Below are 23,026 nucleotides of genomic sequence, written 5' to 3' on the forward strand. Positions count from 1 at the left end.
AATTCAAAAATGAATTGCATTTCTATTATACCTTTTACAATCACAGGACACCTCATTAAAAAATTATTTCAAAAGTGTTTTACAGCCACAGTGTCATGGTTTTTATATTGTAGGAAATATAACAGTCAGTTTGCATGCGGCATGCTCCCACAAACAGCAATTTGAACATTGTTTGTGGTATTGATTTATGTAAAGATATTGTCTAATATACCAAGGAGACCAACAGTGGGATCTTTTACACTGATGACCACAGCAAGCAGGGCTTCCACTTAGCATCTCATCCAAAGTTTGTGTTTTCCTCAACATTAAATTGAAGCATTAGCCTAGACTCTATAGGGACTAAATATTCAGGGTATCAAAGCATAGCTAGTTATACTTACTGGACTGGAGATGCATCTAGGTCAGAATGGATAAAAGTTCCCTTCCATCAAAGAACCAGTCACATCTATTCCTTCTAACACTGTGGCCGTTTCAAATTACTGCTAACACCTTATTGTTCTAAAGCAGCTTATTGTCTTACTCACTGTGAGCAACGCTATGAAAAATCCACTTATATGTGATTGTATTCTGCATGTAAATGTACAAAGAGCAATATTGCTGTTTTGAGTTACAAGCCCTGAGTAAGCACTAGCAACATGCCATAGGAGAATTCCCAGGTGAGTTAAAACAGCATGTCTCTGGATTACTGTAAAGGTCAAGGGAGATGTGCTGCTGTGTATTATTTTTAATCTCCTTACATCCTCCAGCTGGACTTCAAAGGATTGATCCTGTTCTTTTACAATGAAACAAGTATCTGTTATCTCAGAACCTTTACGCGAGAGCGAGAGCGAGAGGGAGAGCGAGAGCCTGCATAGGTGGTTTTACTCGGCAAAGCTCTGGCCACTAGTAAAACTAAAATTTGCAATTTACAAGCATCTCACCATGTTGAATGGAAGATTTTGTGATGTTCAGATTAGAAATCAGTTCAAAATGTCATAGTTGTCCCTTTAAATCTATAGCCCTTCCAGAAGAAGGGCTTATGCCAGAAACGTCGATTCTCCTGTTCTTTGGATGCTGCCTGACCTGCTGCGCTTTTCCAGTAACACATTTTCACCTTTAAATCTATAGTCAACATTCAACCTTTTAATTTCCTTTCCAAACGTTTAACAAGATCCGAAGTAAATTGACAGCCGGTTACATCCTTTAGTTGACAGCTTCTCTGTACAGCATATTACTTATAGAGAAGGAAGGAAAGAAATCCTTGAGTTAACAGTACATTCTTCTCAAGCCCTGAACTACATGTCGCAACTTTGATGGGGAGCCTCATTCAGCTGTCTTTGTAAACACTGGGCAATAATTGTAAGGTATAGTTAAAAATCCAAAGATGGTGGCTCTAATAAGTATTAAAATATAGCCTTTCTTGGAGAGTGCTCAATTTTTGTAGAGATTTTCTGGAGGTCTGAAAGATGATGTGCAACTGCTTATAAGTAGGACCTGACTTGAGTGGGAAACCCCCCCAAGATTGCCAAGGGCAGAGTGGAAGAGGCAGCAGGGGAACACAGTGGAATAGAATAAGCAAATGAGCAATGATTAGATAAAAACCAAAAAGAACTGCAGATGCTGGAAATTGGAAACAAAACAAAAATTGCTGGAAGAGCTCGGAAGTCTGGCAGCATCTGTGGAAAGAAATCCAAGTTAACGTTTTGGGTGCAATGACCCTTCCTCACCAACGAGTGGAGGTAGGATCCAGGAAGTGCATACAGCCACCTGATATGCAATGCAGTGTGCGTTGACTGTCCCAGTTTAGAGTGCACTGCACATCCTGGAGCTTGACAGTGGCAGGAACATCAGCAGATGCAGCTGAAGTTATCAAGGCTTCTGGAGGAAGCCAGATGAGCTCAGCCTCATTCAGGAGAAGGAAGTTACTTTTTTAAAAAATTACATTTATGTATACTGAAATCAAAAGAAAAAAAGGTATAAAAATACAGATTCAGGGCCTGAAAATGGAGCATGCTTTACTCATGCCATCGCAAAATAGAATCTGTAGTGAGAAACAACCTCTCATATCTGTATACTTGTGTGCCTAAAAGCATTATTAAAATACTGTTTATATCCAATAATTTCACATCAATGAATACTGTACATGTTTTCATTTAGATGGGTGGAGGTTTCCGTGATTAGTTCACTTGAAACAAAAGCTCCTTCAAATCAAAGTTAGTGAACCATTGCCTTAAGGGAATCTAAATATGGGAATTCCAATCTTAACAGCCAGAATGATAACTTAATGCTGACATTGAATGACGTTTTGTACAATGGCACTAGACTCATTCTATAACCAGCACAAGAAAACAATGGGGGCAGTGGTTTAGAAACACATGTTACTGCAAACCTGAATTTGTCCTTCTGAAAGCAACAACCATGTCCAAGAAAAAAAGCTGCTTTATACAAGTGATCTATCCAGATAAAATAAAATGAAAACAAAACAAGGTTCTGAACAGGAGTGACTAGACCCGAAACGTTAACTCTGCTTTCTCTGCACAGATTCTGCTAGACCTGCTGAGTTTCACCTACAATTTCTAAATTTTGTTTGTGATCTCTCTGGATATATGCTTTAATCCTTAAGAGTGACACAATCTACCCACTATTAGGGTAATGGTACAGAACTCAAGATTATTCCTGGCTAGTTTTAGTGGAGGTGCCCAGACCACTAGGAGGCATGCACCATCTTATTCCTGGTCTACTGCTGCTAGTAGCAAGTGTCCAATTTTTAAATTTTGCAAAGCTTGAGAGAGCTGGATTTATCCAGTCATCATTCAGTCCAAACCCTTAGAATTTCCCAAGCAGTGACTCTGATCCTGCAAGTGGTAATTTACCCTTATACAGCTGGCCTATCAGCACTATTACAAAAACAATGTTGATACGTTAGAATGTGGTTCCAAACCATTCAGACTCAGAGGCCAAACAGTGCAAACATATGAAGTCTGAAATGAGGACAAAAAATGCTGGTAATACTCAGCAGATCCAATAGCATCTGTAGAGATAGAAGATTAGATTAGATTCCCTACAGTGTGGAAACAGGCCCTTCAGCCCACCAAGTCCACACCAACCCTCCGAACAGCAACTTACCCAGACCCATTTCCCTCTGATTAATGCACCTAACACTATGGGCAATTTTAGCATGGCCAATTCACTTGCCCTGCACATCTTTGGACTGTGGGAGGAAACTGGAGCACCTGGAGGAAACCCACACAGACACATGGAGAATGTGCAAACTCCACACAGCCAGTTGCCCGAGGCTGGAATTGAACCTGGAATCCTGTGAGGCAGCAGTGCTAACCACTGAGCCACTGTGCCACCCCAATAAGAGTTAAAAATCCCAAAGACTTTTAACAGAATTGACCTGAACCATTACGGTCATGGACTTAAAGCACTTAAATATCTTTGTGCCTTTCCATTGATATGCCTGATCTGCAGCATGTCTCCAGCATATTCTGGATATAATTCAAATGAGGACTTCTGGTTTGGAGAATATGCAATTCGCAAAGCAAATACAAAATGCTAAATTACAAATTAACCTGGGATGAAAAGGAAAGGGCATGTGGAGAAAGAATTCTGGGGTGACCAGGACAAGGTGTGCAAATTTAAAACTAGAGCCCAGTCATTCATGACAAAGTTAAAAACATTTCTTCACACAAACAGTGGTAGAAATCTAGAACCTTCTCTGATCAAAAAGCTGTTCTGACAGAATATCAATTGAAGTTTTAAAAAAAAGTGTTTTTATTGGTAAAGGATATTGAACAAATGGAGTTGAGGTGCAGATCAGCATTGATATGACAGAATGGCAGAAAAGGCTGGAGAGGCTGAATGGCCTTATCCAGTCCCTGAACAAGTGCTGAGTGTTACTAATTGGACAGCCCATTTCTACTTCAAGAAAAATATATGTGTGCAAAGCAAAATATCACTTTACAAATTACCTGGCCTCCACCACACCTGTTGCAATGTAAGTTTGTGACTGTACTAAGTGCAAATTGCCAAACAATATTAAACACTGATATTCCTTAAACTCTGGCCACTGAATTCAAGTATTGAATTTTAATCATCTTCTAATCAAGATGGATGATGTCAGGAATAACCTAAGGTTGAAAGTGAAAGTTTACTAAAGAAATATCAACTTTCACACAGAATGACAGAGAGCTGTAACATTTAAAGGATATGATGAATCTTCTTCCATCCCTGAAATACCACTTTCAGCAAGATTGTTTTGATCGCACAATTAGGAGAGTGACTGGGATAACAAACACCACTTCGACAATAAGCTGTGTGTTGCAGCTCTAACCTTGCGCTGAAAGTATTAAATGATGACCTACTACTGCAATTTGCTTTCAAAGCTGACAATGAAAAAGATTATAACAGATTTTGCGGAATAATCAGTTTTAGCCCCACACTAGAAATCAGAGCTTACTTTTATTAGTTTCATGCAAAAATATGAACTGAAAGCTAACAGTTGTTTAGGCATGAGCCACTTACAGTTCTTACATTTACACTTCTTTTTCAATGTTGAAAACAGGTAGCCAAGTAAGGCTCCACTTTATAAAGACTGTTTGAACAGGTTTTCACTGGAATGTGGGGACCGAAGGGTGACCTAATGGGGATCTTTAAGATTATTGTGCAGACGTATAGATGATGTTTTCATTTGTAATTTGGAAGAAACTGATTTACTGGAGAGTAGAAAGAAAGTGCAGTTTGCTACCATACAGAAAGGTGAAGTAGCCAGTATTAATATATTTAAAATGAAGCAAGATCAAAACAGAAGGGAAAAAGAAACAGAAGGATATATTCAGTGAGATAAAGGAAGGCAGGTGGTAGCTTGAGTAGGACATAACACTGACATGTATCAGTTGGACCAAATGGTTTTTTTGTGCTGTAAATACTCTAACACTAATCAGATAATGTTAGCCAACATTTCAGGAAATCTATATAACAAATAATGGTTTGGATGTTACAAAACTGAAGTCTGGTCATTGTTTCCAGGTTCTTTCAAATTTTGGCCCTAGTTACTAAGCGTCAACACCAGTAGCATGAGGTATTTGTGAAGTTTAACCTGCCTGCATAAAAATGTTTTCCCAAGTACTTGTTTGCTCAAAGGACAACATCTTCAATTTTTGACTGTGTAACATGACAAACGTTGCCAGAATCTACATGTACAGTGGCCTATACAGGTCCTTTGCAACTGCATGTCAAATTGGTTTTCAAGTTGACATTTTGGATGAGACATTAAATTGAGGCACCACACAGGTAAAGACAAAAAAAAAGCCTACGGCTACCCATGCATCCCATGGACAGGGGAATTCTGTCTGGTATGCTGGTCTCACAAATCAATGTCTCTAAAACAAAGACCGCACTGTTGTAAAGCACTTCTGGGGTAGTGATGGGTGCGATATAAAATGAATCATTGCTTCATAATAATCAAGGAAATACTTAGCTTTTTACATTTTATAATCCAATGTAAGTAGTGTACTAAATCAAAAGAATTCAACCATCCGTAAAATAGCAATCGCATTAAAATTTAGGTCTCAAATCTATTTAGACAGCATTAATAATCTTAATATATTAATAAATTCAATTTTTCGCCACTATATAGACTACAATTCAGTTAAATAACAAACATGAAGTTAATGATTAGTATTTTGTCTGGAAAATCAACCTCATGAGTTGCTGATAGATAGTTGGTACACCTGTCGAAAGGTATGGTGCTGGAAAAGCACAGCCGGTCAGGCAGCATCTGAGAAGCAGGAGAATCGACGTTTCAAGCTTAAGCCCTTCATCAGGAATGAGGCTTATGGCCCAAGGGGGGGCTGAGAGATAAATGGGAGACAGTTGGGACTGGGGGAAACTTAGCTGGGAATGAGAGGGGTATATGAAGGTGGGGGTGAAGGTGATAGGTCGGAGGGGAGGGTGGAGCGGATAGGTGGGAAGGAGATGGACAGGTAGGACAGGTCAAGAGGGTGGTGCACCCTCCCCACCCACCTATCACTATTACACCCCCACTTGCATCAACCTATTGTCTTCCCAGGTACCTTCCTCCCTGCCCCACCCACCTATTTATCTCTCAGCCCCCTTCCCCCTCCACATTCCCGATGAAGGACTTATCTCCGAAACATCGACTCTCCTGCTCCTCGGATGCTGCCTGACTTAAGGTGTGGGTGTGCGGTGGCAGGGGAAGGTGCCAGGAGTGGAGGGTGGGCGTAGACCTAACAAGGGAGTTGTGAAGGAATGGTCTCTCCGGAATGCAGATAGGGGTGGGGAGGGAAATAAATCCCTGGTGGTAGGGCCTATTTGTAGGTGGCAGAAATGGCTGAGGATGATGCGATGTATCCAGAGGTTGGTGGGGCCCTTGATAGGGGGGTGTGTGGGGGGGGGCGAGTGTTCTGTCCTTTTTGCAATTGGAGGAGTAGAGTTCAAGGGCAGAAGTGCGGGAAGTGGAGATGTGCTACAGGGCATTGTCGACCACATGGGATGGGAAAGTGCAGTCACTTGGAAAAATAGTGAAAAAACAAGGAATATTCTCTCAAAAGATGCATCACCATGGTTTAGAAATTCATGAGGAAGAATTACTCATCACTTCTTAAATTAATAACTTCATATTAGCTATCTTAAATAAACCCTCTTTTTCTTTTACCTTTTGTTTGAGGGCTTCCATGGACTCAAATTCCAGCCTGGCGACTTTATTACGAATGTCTCTTGGTATATCAGAGATGGCAAATGCCAGGATGAATTTCAGACCCAACAGTACATGCTTCAAAACATGAAAAAACAAACACAGCAGATTATAATGTTATGATGCTGGATGATAATTAATAGAAATAATTACTTCACATTTCCAAACAATAATGTGCACAGATTGTAGACAATGACAATGTCAAGGTTGACTTGAAGGAAACATTTCAGAAATTCATTAAGTATAATATTTGGGAGATATAGAGATTGCTTACTCTACTTAAAACCAAGGATGCAATATTTTTAACATGCATAATTAACTAGATAAATTCTCTTCATGTGGCCTGATAGATATCTTTAAAGTAACAAAGTGGATTGGGAGGACCAATTTAGAGATGATTTGTGGTGGAATCCAAATCAAGAACTACAAATGCAAGCTAAATCAATAAATCCAATGTGAATACTGGAGAAACCACTTTCCCAATGAAATAATTACAATGCAGAGTGGATGAGACAAGTTAAAAATCACACAACACCAGGTTAGAGTTATTTGAAAGTACTAGCTTTCAGGGTGCTGCTCCTTCATCAGGTATCATAAATGTATTTAAAGGGACTTGCGGTCAATATGTGAGGGAGAGAAAAAATAACAGAACACCAGCGTGCTGACAGGCTGGGGAGAAAAAGGGCTGAGAGAAGACTAGTGTGGAGGACCATTAGCACCAGCATGGACCAAGTGAGTCAAATAGCCTGTTACTGTGCTGTATATTGTATAAATTGGACTTAAACTGCAAGACATTTCTTCTACTCATTGACAACACATATTTCTTGAACCGAACCTCAACACGGTGGAGCTTACTTCAAAATTAAACATTTACAACTTTGATGGATTTCTTTTGGATACCTTTACAATGAAGTGTTAACATTTTGTACAAATGTCCATTCGCTTTCTAGATTTTTTCCTCTATACTTAAGTGGCAATTTCTATTGCATGCCTCAAGCCATATGTCTATTAGGATAAACAATTGTACAATAAATTGACAGTATTTTCATAATACTCTCCACAATATTTCATAAAACTGACATCAGAAAAGTCAGCCAATTACATCTAAACTGGGACTCTAAACTATGTGGATTGAAGGATGGTTTAATCAAGATGTTTAATATGCTAAATGTATTTCATCGGGTAAATCCAGAGGAACTATTCCCTCTGGTGGGATGGACCCAGAGCAGTCTTAAAGTTACAGCATTCAGCCACAAAATCAGAAAAACTGTTTCATCACCCAAAGGGTGCTGAAAACCTAAAGCTCACTCCCTCAAAAAGGCTATGGTACTGAGAACTAACTAAACTTAAGAAGAACGAACAAAAGGGTTTTTGTTTAGCTAAGTGTGTTGAGGGATATGAAACAAAGGCACATAAAAAGAGAGTTGAAGTACTGACTGAAGATCAATCCTACTGAAGACCAGAACAAAACTGAAGGACTGGTTGGTCTCACTTCTGTTCTAACAATATCCCTGGCAGTTCCTCAAAGCCTTTTCCAAAAAAAAAGGCACACATTTGTAAATCTTCCCTTTTACAAACGATCATGGATTTATTTTCACTGCTCCTTCCACTGGGGACATTTTGTGGCCTACCAACCCTCTGCTTAAAAAATAACTCCTGGACCCCTTTACTCTTAAAATTTCTCCTTCTGAGTACCTGATTCATGAATCAATGGGAGTAATTTTCCCCTCTATTTACTGTAAGCACATCTGTTAAGATTTTCTCTTGTTCTGTTGCTCCAGCGAAAAACAAATCTGCACTCTCCTCATATCTAAAGGTTCTCCAAATAAAAAGCTTTTCAGAACATGGATGTACTTCAGCACCCTTGAATAACAGGCTCTCACTCCAGCACCATGAAAGATTTCAAAAGTAGTGTTATCACTTTCCAGATGAATGAAAAAAAAATCAGCATTTTTTTGTCAAATTGTCTGTATGTATTAAGTTATTGCCTTTATCTCCACATTCCTCTGACACTACATCCTGTGATACATAGAACCTTTAACGTAAGGCAATCCAAGATTTTTTCCAGAAGCACTGGAACACAACCTGACAGAGCTACTGAGGTGGTATTAGGACAGGTGACTGAATGCGTGGCCAAAGAGTTAGGGTTTGAATGGGCCACTTAGAAAAATGAAAGCAAGGTACAGAGTTGGAGACATTTAGGGAGGATGTTCAAGAAGTTGAGGCCCAGCATCTGAAGACACAGTCAGAGGCAAAGTGATTAAAATTGAGAATGCTCAAAAAGGCTCAGATACCTCAGAGATGAGAGACTAGCGGAAATTACAGATATACAAAGCAAGAGGTCTTTGAAACCAAAAAGATGAGAATTGTAAAATTGAGAGCACCAATGCAGATCATTGAGAACTTGGTAGTGGGTGAATGGGACTTGAAATAAGAAAGAAAACAGTGTTTTGAGATTAAATTTATAGATGACAGAGCAGTCAAAAGTACATTGGAATGGTTATAAATAGCTCGAAATTGCCATGGCACATTTGGTTAGCTAACCATCACCCACATAGCAGCTTGGAGGGTCACTTGATCAAAAATGTAATTGTAATTGCACTTTGTGGATTATTAGGACAAAGTTGTTATGTTGATTTCCCATCATATTGTAGCAGAGTGAAGGATATTTCATTTACTATTAGGACACTAAGCTGTGCTTCGCATTATGTGCAACTGACAAGTGTGTGGCAAGTAATCTTTATGCTCACTACAACATTATCAAATTGCATTTTTTAACTAAGTTACTGAAAGCGCAAAAGCCTACAAAGGCAAGTTTTACTAATGCAGTTGTGGATGCCACACTGCAGTAAAACTTGATCAGTTACATGCTTTATGATAGTGTTCCCACGACACCCTCTGCTGGAGTTAACATGCTACTGAGCAAACAATTACAAAATAGGGAAATGGTGGGGAGTGGGGGTGGAATTTACTGTGTTGGACTAAATTGTGCTTTTTTAAGATTATATTTGATATTGCAGCAGCATTAGATTTTCTTGGAGGTTCCATCTTACTACAGTTTCACATTGATTTAATATGGAAGGTACTTTTGTCTGGCATCTTTTATGACTTCAGGATGCTCCAAAATCTTTAGATGTAATGAGTACTTTTGATGGCTAGCTTGCTGTAATAAGAAAATCTGGCAGCTATTTTGGGCTCAAGATTTCATAAGCTGTAAATAACTGTGTAGTCTGTCCATGATGGTCGTTGAGCAATAAATATTTGTCAAGACACCAGGGAGAACTTTAATGATTTTGAATTGTTAAGTGGGGTCTTCTATGTCCACTTGTTAAATGTCTCAACTGAGATTATGAACACTATTTTTCAGCCTGACAGTATCCAGAAATGAAAGCAGAGTCAGTTGTGAAGAAACAGGAGTAATTCAGCCTATCAAACCTAATCCACCATTCAATTGAACAGTAAGTTGGTTTGACCATTTTTGACCAATATGCTTACCTAATAAAAATCTGTAAATCTTATTCTCAGAAACTTATGTTGGCAGTATCTATAGCCTTCTGAGGGGAGAAAATTCCATAATTCCACTGAGAACATTCCAGTCCTGAAGTGTCCTTATTTTAACTTTATGCCAATTCCCCTGTATTTCCCCAGTAGTGAAACTAACTTTTCAGTATCTAACCATTTGAACCTTGTTGTTCTCCAAGTGGAGGCAATCAATCAATATTCTTCCAAAGGTAGAGCTTGCAGAACTGCAAATAGCACTCTAAACCTGACCAAGGCTCGATAAACTGAAGCAGAATTCTAATATTAAAATTCCCTTGAGTACAATATTAACATCTACCATTAACTTCTTTGATTACTTTCATACATTAAAAGCATTTGCTTTGTGTACCTGGGTACTGCGAAGATGATCTTTTTACTTTGCTATGGATTGAAATGGGAAAAGGACAGTTTTAAAAATTGCTGAACTCTTTAAAAGAAAGTTATGGACACTCATTGTAAGTCACGTTTACACAAAACTGCTGTTTTGTCCTAGCACAGGGGGAAGCTGTTCGTAGATGTGGTGTCAGGGGTGTGTATGCTTGTGCGATTTCAACTGAGATTTGTTGGCAGCATGATTGATGACAAGTTGTGGTTGACAGAGGCCAACAGCCTGAAAACAACCACCTGATTGGATCTTGAATGTCTGATGAGCTTGTGGGTGTGCACAAGACTAGCAGGAGCCTTTGGACTGCTGCAAAGGCAGATGCTGTCTTATTCTCCAGTAAAATACTTAAAACCTGAAGGAAGACAGTTTATTTTCCTTTACCTATTGCTGTTATCAGTGGCTATTAACTAGTATTTAAGAAATTTTGCAGTAGTTTACCAATTACTTGCACCTCTTAGAAGGGGTGGTGAAAATAATCTGGAAAAAAAAAGAGACGAAAAACAGAAAATGCTGGATTGCAAAAGGATCATCTCAGCAAACGCTGTGGACTGAAACCATTGAACTATTTTTCCAGTTTTCTTTCCTCTCCTGTGACAGTGTGGGAATTTATAAGGAGCTTAGAATTTTAACTATAGAATTACACAGTTTGACAGTATGTAATTGTTCATCTGTAGTTAGAATCTATTTAGATGAGCTGTTCTTGTTAAGTACAGAAACCTGGTCCATGCTTTGTCAGCCTGGATCTGACAGTTAAATTGGGCACTTCATAAATGCATACTTTGATAAAATGTTTTAACTTTTGTGATGACTGTGCAAATAGTGTGGCTCAGTTTCCTGCACTATTCCAGTGAGGCATGATCATACCTGAATCTCCTTGCTTTTCTGCATATTGTTTTTTAGCACTGGGAGCGCATTTTAATGTATGCTTAGATCTAAAAGTGGATAATCTCCACATTGGACTTCATCTGTCAGTTTTGTCAATATACTTAGTCTGTCTATGCCTCATGGTGACTTGCTGTTCTAGACTATAAAACTTATGTTGCTTTCTAATATCATGTCATCCATAAACTTGAATATATGTCTAAATTCTTTCAACTAATCTGTTGACATTGATTATGAAAAGGTAAGGCCCAAAACAACACCTATTGCATTCTGAGAGTACATTTTCTTCACCCAACTTTGCGTCCTACATCCCGAACAATTATCAACAATATTATAAGGTTTCTTCCAATTCAAGTACTCTCATTTCCCCTAATAATTAAGCAGAAATTAATCAAACTTCTTCTGGAAATCTACACAAATAGTGCCCATTGACATAGCTATTTTGTCCTTTTCAGTGGCAGCCTTATTTTCTGATCAGGATTATTTCCTCAAGTTTTAGTCACTCCCTTTCTGCTTAACTAATTGAAGAAGATTTGAATTGTAAAACTACAAAAGCATAATTCACATATTTGGGAGGTCTTTGGAAAATGATGATCATTTCTATACCTATTTCCTTTAATAACCTTGGATGGAAGGCGTAAGGTGCTAGAAATACTCAACAGATCTAGCTGTGGGTAATAAAGCGGTATCCTTGGCTTTATTAATCATGGCATACAGTACAATAGTAAGGCAGTAATGCTGAACTTGTATGAGACAGTCAGAGTCATATAGTGCAAAAACAGACAACGGTCAAACGAGCCCAAGCTGACCATAATCCCAAACTAAACTAGTGCCACCTGCCTGCTCTTGGCCCATACTTCCAAACTTCCTTATTCATTTCTTATCCAAATGTCTTTTAAACTTTGTAATTATGCCCGCATCCACCACTTCCTCAGGAAGTTCATTCCACACAGGAACCACCCTGTGTTAAAAAAAGTTTGCTCATCTTTTTTAAATCTCTCCCTCCTCACCTTAAAAGTGTGCACCTAGTCTTGAAATCGCCCATCCAGGGAAAAGGCAACTACTATTAACTCTATCTATACCTTTCATTATTTTTATGAACATCTAAGATCACCCCTCAACCTTCTACCCTCCAGTGAAAAAAATCCCAGCCTTTCTTTACAACTCAAACATTCCATACCCAGCTACATCCTGATAAGTCTCCTCTGAACTCTGTCCAGCTTAATAATATCCTTCCTAAAACTGGGCAACTAGAACCAGACACAGTATTCCAGAAGAGGCTTCACCAATGTCCTGTACAACCTCAACATGACTTCCCAACTTCTATACTTAAAGGACTGAGCAATGAAGGCAAGCATGCCAAACACCTTTTTAACCAACCCGTCTACATGTGGCGCAAAGTTCAAAGAATTATGTACCTGAACCCCTAGGTCCCTCTGTTCTACAACACTACCCAAGGCCGTACTTGTAATTTTACAAGTCCTACCCTTGTTTGTTGTACTTCTTATTTATTCATAGTGAACTTTATCTTGTTAGACTTCAGTTGAAATACTGCTTACAATTCTGGGCATAATATTATAAGCAAGAATGTGAACACATTGCAGAGAGTGCAGAAGTGATTTACAAGAACCATTCTACAGTTGAAGGAACTTCAGTTTTGAGCATAGGTTGAAGAAGTTGGGACTGTTCTCTGTGGAGAGAAGGTGGCTAAAAGGAGGTCTGATAGAGGTTTTTAAAATCATGAGCTGGCTGGAAAGAATGGGTAGACAGAAACTCCTGCTCATAAAGGAAACACAGAACGAGAGGGCATAGATTTAAAACGATCTGCAAAAGTAGCAAATACAATGTGAGAAAAAGCTTTCTCACACAGCAAGTAGTTATGGTATGGAATTCACTGCTGGCAAGTGTGATGGAGGCTGGTTCAATTGAGACATTCAAGGCAGCACTGGACGATTATTTGGATAGAGATAACATGCAAGGATAAGTCAGGAGAAGCACTAGGTAATGATGTTCACATTTATAGAACCATTGCAGATACAGTGAGTCAAATGGCCTCCACCTGTACTATAATATGCCCATGTGATCGTGTGCATTTTTCTTTCAAATTTCTAGCAGATATAGTATTTTACTTCTGCAGGTCGTGAAAAGTTGTATGGCCCAATTACTTCCTCCATTATCACTTTTAAAAGCTATCAACCCCATTAAAGTTTGCCCCTTGAACTAATTGAGCTTTTGATGTATTACCGTATACTGAGTTTATTTTATTCAATTAACAGATGTGGCAAGCCTAGCAGTATTACCCATTCCTTTGCCACAATTTAGTGTCCAAATAATCAAGCTGTTTGAAAAAAAAATCATAGATTATTTAATTCACTCCATATAAAGCTGCATCTTAGCATCAGAAACAAAACTTTTCTGAATCAGTTTTGCAAATGAAATAGATCAGGTACAGACAACATATTCTGAATATACACAAATGAAAGTTAAAAATCACACAACACCAGGTTATAGTCCAACAGGTTTAATTGGAACCACTAGCTTTCGGAGCGACGCTCCTTTACCAGGTGGTTGTGCTCAGATGCCCACAACCACTTGATGCAGGAGCAACACTCCAAAAGCTAGTGCTTCCAAATAAACCTGTTGGACTATAACCTGGTGTTGAGATTTTTTTTAAACTTTGTACATCCCAGTCCAACACCAGCTCTTCCAAATCATGACACAAATTAAATGTACCGTACTTGCTAATAAGTTGGTGCAAATTCCAAAAACCTAACTATTCAACGTGTGGGTCTCAGTTCTTTCACAGGTAAGTTTCAGAGTAAACATGCAAATTAAAGTACTGCAGATACTCAAGACCCAAAGTAAAAGCAGAAAGTGCCCTAAAATTAGCAACTCTGGAAAGAGAAACAGGGTTAACCATTCGAGTCCAATACATTTCCCATTTGAAATAGATGTTGCCAGACTTGCTTAGTTCCTCCAACACTTTCTATTTTCACAAAAGAGTAAACTTTGTTTTGATGGGTTTGGGGTGTGTGTGTGTGTGTGCGCGCGTGTGTGTGTGTGTTGGCTGTAGGAAAAAAGGTAAAGTTCATTAAGTACAAATGTTTCAACATACCTCCACACCCACAATTAATAGGACAAGCTCTATGCTTTTTCCCTGAAAGAAACTCTTCACTTGGGGAGACATCCCAATCAGTGCACAGTTGGTCATCACTGAAATAACTCCCATTGTTTCAAAAGCCAGCTATAAAACAAAAAAAAACACTCAATTCAAGTAATATTCAATGAAAGCTCAGAATACTAAATCAAAAAAATTTGCATTTAAGTTACTTTGAAACATCAATTACCAAGGTACTTTAAATAAATATTCTATGGGAATTGGAGTTCTCCTGCCCAGAAATAAATCCTAACAAAGATTTTCAGTAAAATAAATACTTATCAAAAGATAATCAAAGGCTCAAAAGTTACTAATACATCATAAATCTTCTGGAAATTTTAAATCCAAGTAGGAGTTTTTGAAAATTTTCCAGCTCCAAAACTGATCAATCAAAACCGCAGAATTTCTGGATGCCGGCCATCAATTCCTCCACATTATATAAAAAGGTGCACATTTGGTTATTAGTTCTATATTTTAGGTCTTTTTGTATAACCTTGCAATTTAAAGACATGTGTGATCTTGTACACCTGAGACTTAAGATTGTGAAAGAGGAATTTTAGGCTCAAAGTCAGTACCTGCATTGGCAATATTCCAGACAGTTGTAGTCCAAGTTAATGAGGTTCCTGACTGTCCCACAGACCATCATTCATGATCGATTTGAATCATGAACACAAGAAATTTTAATTGGTGGACTCTCCTCATTTCAAAGATTAAGCTCAGATTCAACAAAGGATATAATCTGCAGACCTGAATAATTTACAGGTAACACATCAACAAGACCAATTCATTTCTTCAACAATGTGGGAGCAAATTATTGCAGATGTTGGAATCTGAACTGAAAACAACAAATGCTGGAGATTGCAGGGGGTTCAGACAGAATCCATAGAGAGTGCAGGCTAATGTTTAGAGTCTAGACAACTGTTCAGAGCTGAAGTGAAGTGAAGTGTGGAGGGGGCAGCACTTATGCTATACTACTAGGGACGGGAGGGAAAGAAGCAGGAAGGTGTAGATTGCTGGGGAAGAAACAATGTTGATAGTGCAGACTAAGTGATCAGAATGTGAAAATGGCAAAACAATGGTGTGTCTAATGGTCAGCCTGGTCTATTGCAATCACTGCACCCAATGTGGCCTACTCTACATTGGAGAAACCAAATGCAGACTGTCTGACCACTTTGCAGAACACCTAGTCAGTGCACAAGCATGACCCAGACTTTCCTGTAGCCGGTCGTTTTAACACAGCGTCCTGCTTGCATGCCCACATGTCTGTCCTCAGCATGCTGCAGTGCTCCAGTGAATCACAGCACAAGCTGGAGGAACAACATCTCATCTTCAGACTTGGTACGTTTCAGCCTTCTGGACTTAATACGGAGTTCAACATCTTCAAATTGTGAACCCATTCCCATTCCTTCCTTTTTTTGAGCTTTATTTGTTACATTCACCATATCCTCTCTCCTCTCCCCACCCCAGTGGGACGGTCGGTTCTTTCCAGACTGGTAGATAGACACACTATTGTTTTGCCATTCTCACATTCTATTCACTTAGTCTACCATCAACATATTTTCTCACCCAATACTCTACACCTCACACCATCCCCCAACAAAAAAATGGAAGCATAAATGCTGCCCCCTCCACACTTCACTTCTGCTCTGAAGAGTCATCTAAATGCTTGCTTTCTCTCCATGGATGCTGCATGGCTCACTGTGATCTCCAGCATTTGTTGTTTTCAGTTCAACAAATATAATTCTGAAGATAGCTCGTTCCACGACTAGGATTTTGATTAGGAATATTTTATTTTTATAGTCTGCATTATCTACACTAAAACTGGTCAAATCACACCATGAGGAAATGACATTTCTCAACTGCAAATGTTGAACAGCAAATTAAAAAAGGAACTTTAGTATACTCTGAAGGCACATTGAAAAAGGATTAAAGTTCAAACTTTCAAAGATTTTTACCACATATAAAAATGCTGGATTTATTATGCTGGTGTCTGTTTGCACAATAATGCAGGCAACACAGAGACGGTGGATGTGGGTACAATTACAACGCTTAAAAGACATTTGGATAGCTACATGAATAGGAAAGGTTTGGAGGGACATGGGCCAGTAGCAGGCAGGTGCGACGAGTTTAGTTTGGGATTATGTTCAGCATAGACTGGACTGGATCAAAGGGTCTGTTTCTGTGCTGTATGATTCCATGGTAACAAAGCTGAAAGAATGGTCTACAGTGTTTCAGTTTATTCATCTGGTACTGGTGTAGTTCATGGGTGAGATATTGCACACTAAAGTAAGGCTACATTAAAGATGTGACCTTAACAGTCCTTCAGAGCAGCCACCACCATTTCAACATGGTTGGTGAACGGTCCATTTTGTTTAGTCTTCTTCATAAGATTGGTCTACATAGCAAGATTTGTCTAAGTAGATACTGTATAATTTAAGGATGTAGTAAAACATTAATTTTTAAAATAAGCCTGTTGTAGAAGGCTCCATCTGAAGTTGTTTATCAGGTTTGTCTTATTCTGTAGGTGGGGAGTTCTTGGACTAATGGGGACAGGACCGTGTAGTTGTTTATCAGGTTTGTCTTATTCTTGATTGCTTGCTTGCCCACCCATTACAAACTGTCCAATCTTTGTATCATCTTTAGTTTGTGATCACTGTCAGAGCTCCTATAAGCCCAAAGTAAAGTTTTTAAAAAAAAATACAGTATATTTGATTTGGGCCAATGAAAATGGCAATTGCATTCAAGTTGGAAAATGTGTAATGATACAATACCTACAGTTGAGCCTATCATACACTATCATCAGAGCAATTCTTTACTCGTTATTTTGCTTTTTAGTTCTTTCCTACAGCATGCTCCTTAACCTAACACTTTGACCAAACGTATCGTCACCTATGCAAATATATTCTTATGTGACTTGTCAATTTTGACTAATAACATCCCTGTGAAACACACTTGAAAGTTTTGCTACATTAACAGTGTTGCATCACATGGGTTGGTGTTATCCTATTATACTTTCTTCCTGAAGTTAGTTGTTGTTTAACCAAACATTATAATACATTAGCTCAGATATTTTACTATTAATGTGGAATAAACTGGACACTATCTTTCAGCATTGAGACATGTGTGTTTAAAAAAGAGAAACATAGGACAGGGTGTGAGAGATACCCCTTCAACTCCACAGGTTGCATTGTAACAGTGCTGCTCAATGGCATGGACTTGAGGAACCTGCCTACCAGTTCCCTACAGACACCATAAAAGATTAGACTGATGGATATATTGCTGGTCATTTTTTTTTACAACTGTCAAGTCTTATTCATTTAAATGTTAAAAGGAGTTGGCTATTTAAAAACTTTTTAAAAAGTTATTTTCTTTCCTCCTCTTTTAATCCAGTCTATCATTCTAAATCATTATTTCATTTTTAGTACATAAATATTCATTTATGTTTCCCATTTTGACTGTGAAAATCTCAGGAATGATTCTTCAGCCCGATTATTTGAAGAGTTTTGTTGATACTTGCTCTGCTCATAAATCAAAGTAACCTTTCCTCTGAAGCCATTTGTTCAAACTGCTGCCAGTTGCTCACAATGAGCTCTGTATGTTCATCCCAATCACAATCTGGGCTAATAGTATTAGCCCAAACTATGCATTTATTTTTGTTATATCTATGCAAACTAAGAACTCTGGTACTGCACTACTGATTCCTAGGATAAAAGTATTGTCCAATGAGGAGAAATCTTCATGGAATGGGTTAATATTCTTTGGAATTTAGCTTTCAGTGACATCGCAATCTATGAGGGGGATTGACGGATAAATGATGAGAAATTGTCTTCCCATTTGGAGAATCTCAGATAGGAGGTGGCATACTCTCAGGATAAGGGATCAGCCATTTAATACTGAGATAAAAGAGAATTTTCTCGACTCAGAGGGTTGTGAATCGTTGGAATTCTCTATCTCAAAGGACTGTTCTTGCTCAATGATACAAGATTGGCATTGGCATTGCTATTGAAGAAATATTGGACTATTCTATGAAAAGGATTTGATCATAGCAGTCAAGTAGAAATATAAAACCACTACTTATGAACATATGGAATAAATATTCTCTCAGTTACCAAAGCCAACACAAGGAGAAAAAAAAAGAACCAAAAAATGTAAAAGTAATCTTAAATTGAAAATGTAACAACAGGAATAATCACCACCTCATACAGGAAAATGCTCAAAATATAATTCTGGGGTTAGTCACTGTCAAATACAGAGAAAATTTCTTCAAACGTTAACAAGATTTCCTTTTGATAGAAAATGAGTTCTATCCTACATTTTCAAGATTAAAGTATAAGAAAACTGAGATGGTCACCTGGCAGTTATGATGATTAAAATATTTTTCATTTCAGTAGCAAGTGAAAATATAAATAGAACAAACAGAATCTGCTTACCAACCAGACTCCAATATCAGATCCAGGCTGGGAGAATGGCCGTTTGAAGACACGACACATTTTCAGGGCATCAGAAAATACTTCGGTGATATTGTTCAAAACTGCCAATATAGCCGCCAGAGGGTAAACACACGAGAAAAGACTGACATAGCCAAACTGTTGGAACAATTCCAAGTAATCATCAAATGTTCCCTATGAGAAAGAGGAAAACAAATTTAGAACAGAATAAAGATCTGCCAACTGTGTTTCAGTGGGTAACACTCCCACTGAGAAAAAAAGGATTCAAATCCAGTCAAGATTTGAGCATGTAATCTAGGCTGGCATTCCCAGTACAGTACTGAGGAAGCACAACACAGATGCAGATAGCCTCAAGACATTGCAAAGTGCCTTAAATGAAGGTATGACTTTTGGAATTGTGATGATTGCTGTAGGTAGTGCTTCAGTCAATTTGCAAACAGAAAGCTCCCACAAGTAACAATCAGAAAAAAGCATCAGATTAGCTTTAGTGCTACCGATTAAGAGACTAGTATTGCTCAGAGCACCTTCCTCAAAATAGAAGGGTTGAACCTTTTGCATCAAACAGTGAGGACAGGTCATACTTTTGGTTTAATGTCTCATTTGAAAGACGTTACTGCAGACAGTGCAGTACTACAAACGTCACTTTAAATTTTATGCTGAAGTCTCTGAAATGGGATTTGAACAAAGTGATGTTCTGACTCAAAAGTCCAATCTGAATTTCTGATTCAGATGCCCACCAATACTCCAAAAGAAATCAAAGAGAGAGATTTCAGGGAAAAAAAACACAGCAGTGAAGATTAATATGATTATTTAAATTTGAGATCTTACAACAACAAAAACTTTGGAAGAAAAAGCAAACATGTTTAGTTCCATATCCCAACTTTTAGTAACTTACTTCTTCACTCTGAAGTACCGGTCCAACTCCCTTAAATTATTTTGAAATCAGCTTCCACCACTTTTTCAGAAACACTGCAAATCCCAACAATTCTGAAAAAAATCACAACTTTTCTATAGATCTTTTGCCAATGGTTTTAAATTTATGGCTTCTGGATATTGTTTCACTCAAAAGGGAATTAATTACTCTCTATCAAATTTGCTCATCCTGACAATGTCTAATTGGCTGAGAGCTTGGTGTTGGAAAAGCACAGGCAGCATCTGAGGAGCAGGAAAGTCGATGTTTCTGAAGAAGGGCGTTTGCCCGAAAGGGCTTTTGCCCAAAATGTTGACTCTCCTGCTCCTTAGATGCTGCCCGACCTGCTGTGCACTTCCAACACCACACTCTTGACTCTAACGTCCAGCATCTGCAGTCCTCACTTTCACCTAATGCCTAACTGGCCACTCATTAACCTTCTCCGGTTCAAGAAAAATAAGTTCCAATGTTGCCAAACCTTCCTCATACCTAGTAAATTGCATCTGTAACTTTCTTTTGGTAACTTCCACAATGAGTGTATTCAGAGTTATCCACATTACTCCAGCTATGATTAGAGTGATTTTAAAAAGTTAAAGCATGGTTCCTTTTCTTTATACCACAAACCTCTATTTATAAACTCAAATAAATTGAATGCTTTTTCTTTTAATCTAATATATCCAGTGGTGTTGAGACCTTTTGGGATTGGTAAAAATAGACATATGGTCTTTCTGTTCATTTATTATTTTCAAAGCTCAACCACACAGAAAAGGCAGAAATTTCAGTCCAAACTATGTCATTGTTTGAACTTTGCAGCAGGTGTGGACTCAATCTTTCTCGTACTTGAATTTTTTGCTGGTTTGGTCCAATTTGAATGTTTTAGATTAATTTAAAGAGGTGGCTTTGAAACCTTCAACTGCAAAAAAAAATGTAAATAATTCATAACACCAAAGGCTGAGGTAACAAGCCATGGGAATCTGGATTTAAACTCTGCACAGACGGAATTCAAAGTTTGGATTCTTCAGATTCACTAGACCATTCAGTGTAAACAATTTACTATTTGTTTTACAACACTTCCTGTTGTTTTTAATGACTGGGATTTGTTAAATATATATTGGAACACAAAACCCACACGAAGTAGCTTTCACTCTAAGCACTGACAATTCTATCACCAATTGTAATTAAACTGCACAGTGTAATTAATGATACAGCCAAACATTCAAAACAGAGGTAAGCCTTTAGGCAGCGAACTGCTTGAAGCCAGAACTTGTGGTTACCTTTGTCGTTGACAACTTTATACAAGAAACACAAAAGGAAGGAATGCCTATGAATGTTTTTTGGAACCTATTATTGTTACAAGATGTGATTCCTGAAAAAGGGCTTACTTGGATGCTGCCTGACCTGCTGCGTTTTTCCAGCAACACATTTTCAGCACAAGATGTGCTTATACAACCTTAATTGTTCAATACAGCGGCAGTATGTTTTCTGGAATTGAGTTGAACAGTCAAATATTTCCTAATGCAGATGAATATGAACATTAGTGATTCAACCAGATTTTAGTCAAAAGGAAATATGTAATGTAGAAAGAATAGTGCACAAAAAGATGTACAATGAATGGCAATGAATGTCACAGCATAGAAAAAAAAATACACAATCATCACATCTGTGTTTTATTTCCATCAAGTCAAATCCCACTTTGACTTATACTGATCAATATTCTTTGTCAAGTATATCCAGATGAAGGGCTCATGCCCAAAACAGACTCTCCTGCTTCTCAGATGCTGCCTGACCTGCTGTGCATTTCCAGCACCACACTTTTTGACTCTATACCTCTGGACTAGACTATTGCAACAAACTCCTGCCTGTTCTCCCATGTTCCATCTGTAAGCCTAAAGTTCTACTCGTGTCCAAATACACACCATGTCCTGATCACGCTCCATGCACATGACCTACACTCACTCCTAGTCAGGCAGTCAGTGGCTCAATTTTAAAATTCTCATCCTTATGCTCAAAGTGGCTCACATGCTCACCCCTCTGATCTTCAATAGCCCCAAACCTTACCAAAGGTTTTTGCTTCTTAAACATCTGATTTCAATTGCACTGTGTGATGGCTGTGCCCCCAGTTTCTTCCTTCCTAGGCTTTCAAATCCACTCCAGAAAACTCTACACTCTTCTTTCCTCCTCTAAAACGCTCAAGTCTACTTCTGTCACCAAGCTTTTGTTTATCTGCCTTAATATTTCCTTATAAAGCAACATTTGAGCATTAAGAATGACTTCATCATAACCCTTCACAATTTAACATCTGTATTCAGTCATCTACCAACGCAATGAAAAAAAATTCTAGTTTGTGAATCTTTCATCGCTGGTAACAACCTAATAAATCTTCGTTGCACTTTTCCATTCTTTTGTATCCCTTCCAACAATGGAATCACTAATTCTCAGTTGGGGTACTTTCCACAGCTTTAAAGTCCTGCACAAACTTAACATCACTTTTGTGCTTTTAGATCATGTACCTCATGGCTCAACAGGAAATACTCCTGCTTCTCAAGTCAAAAGATTGTGGATTTAAATCTCACAGATTCATGTCCAGAGGCTCGAGCAGAAACTTCAGGCTGACATTGCCAGTGCAATACTGAAGGAATGCTATCAGATGTGATGCTTTACAAACAAGACATTAAACTAAGGCTCTATTTATTGGGTGGATGTAAAAAAAAAAATCCCATAGCACTACTCTGAAGAAAAACATTCTTCCAGGTGCATTGCTAGATGTGTGGGCTTGCTGTACACAAATCAGTTGTATTTTGGAGGTTCTGAAAGTTGCTACAGAAATGCAAGTGGCTCATTCAAAACCAAGCAGAGCCAGTCTCAATACCAGAAACTTGGCTGTTCGAGTTAGATTCTCAGGGAAACATATCACCCCTTACATTTTCCAAAACAGCTATCTTGTTTGCAATGGGGATAGCCACAGAAGACTCCTGCACTAACTGCCTACCTCTCTTACCTTTCCTGG

The 23,026-nt window shown here is 38.4% G+C and overlaps 1 protein-coding gene across 3 annotated transcripts in view; it reads right to left on the reverse strand.

The window, feature by feature from the left end:
• The window catches only part of ano10a (anoctamin 10a), a 65,436-nt gene that overhangs the window by 3,579 nt on the left and 38,831 nt on the right, over positions 1–23,026 (reverse strand). For all 3 annotated transcript variants that reach the window (XM_043688721.1, XM_043688719.1, XM_043688720.1), the window contains 3 exons: positions 19,092–19,283; positions 14,620–14,748; positions 6,659–6,775 (listed from right to left, as the gene is read on the reverse strand). In XM_043688721.1, coding sequence (XP_043544656.1) covers positions 6,659–6,775; positions 14,620–14,748; positions 19,092–19,283 — 438 coding nt within the window. The remainder of the gene's footprint in view (positions 1–6,658; positions 6,776–14,619; positions 14,749–19,091; positions 19,284–23,026) is intronic.

This window comes from Chiloscyllium plagiosum, chromosome 4 (assembly GCF_004010195.1).
Source record: "Chiloscyllium plagiosum isolate BGI_BamShark_2017 chromosome 4, ASM401019v2, whole genome shotgun sequence".
Lineage (NCBI taxonomy): Eukaryota > Metazoa > Chordata > Chondrichthyes > Orectolobiformes > Hemiscylliidae > Chiloscyllium > Chiloscyllium plagiosum.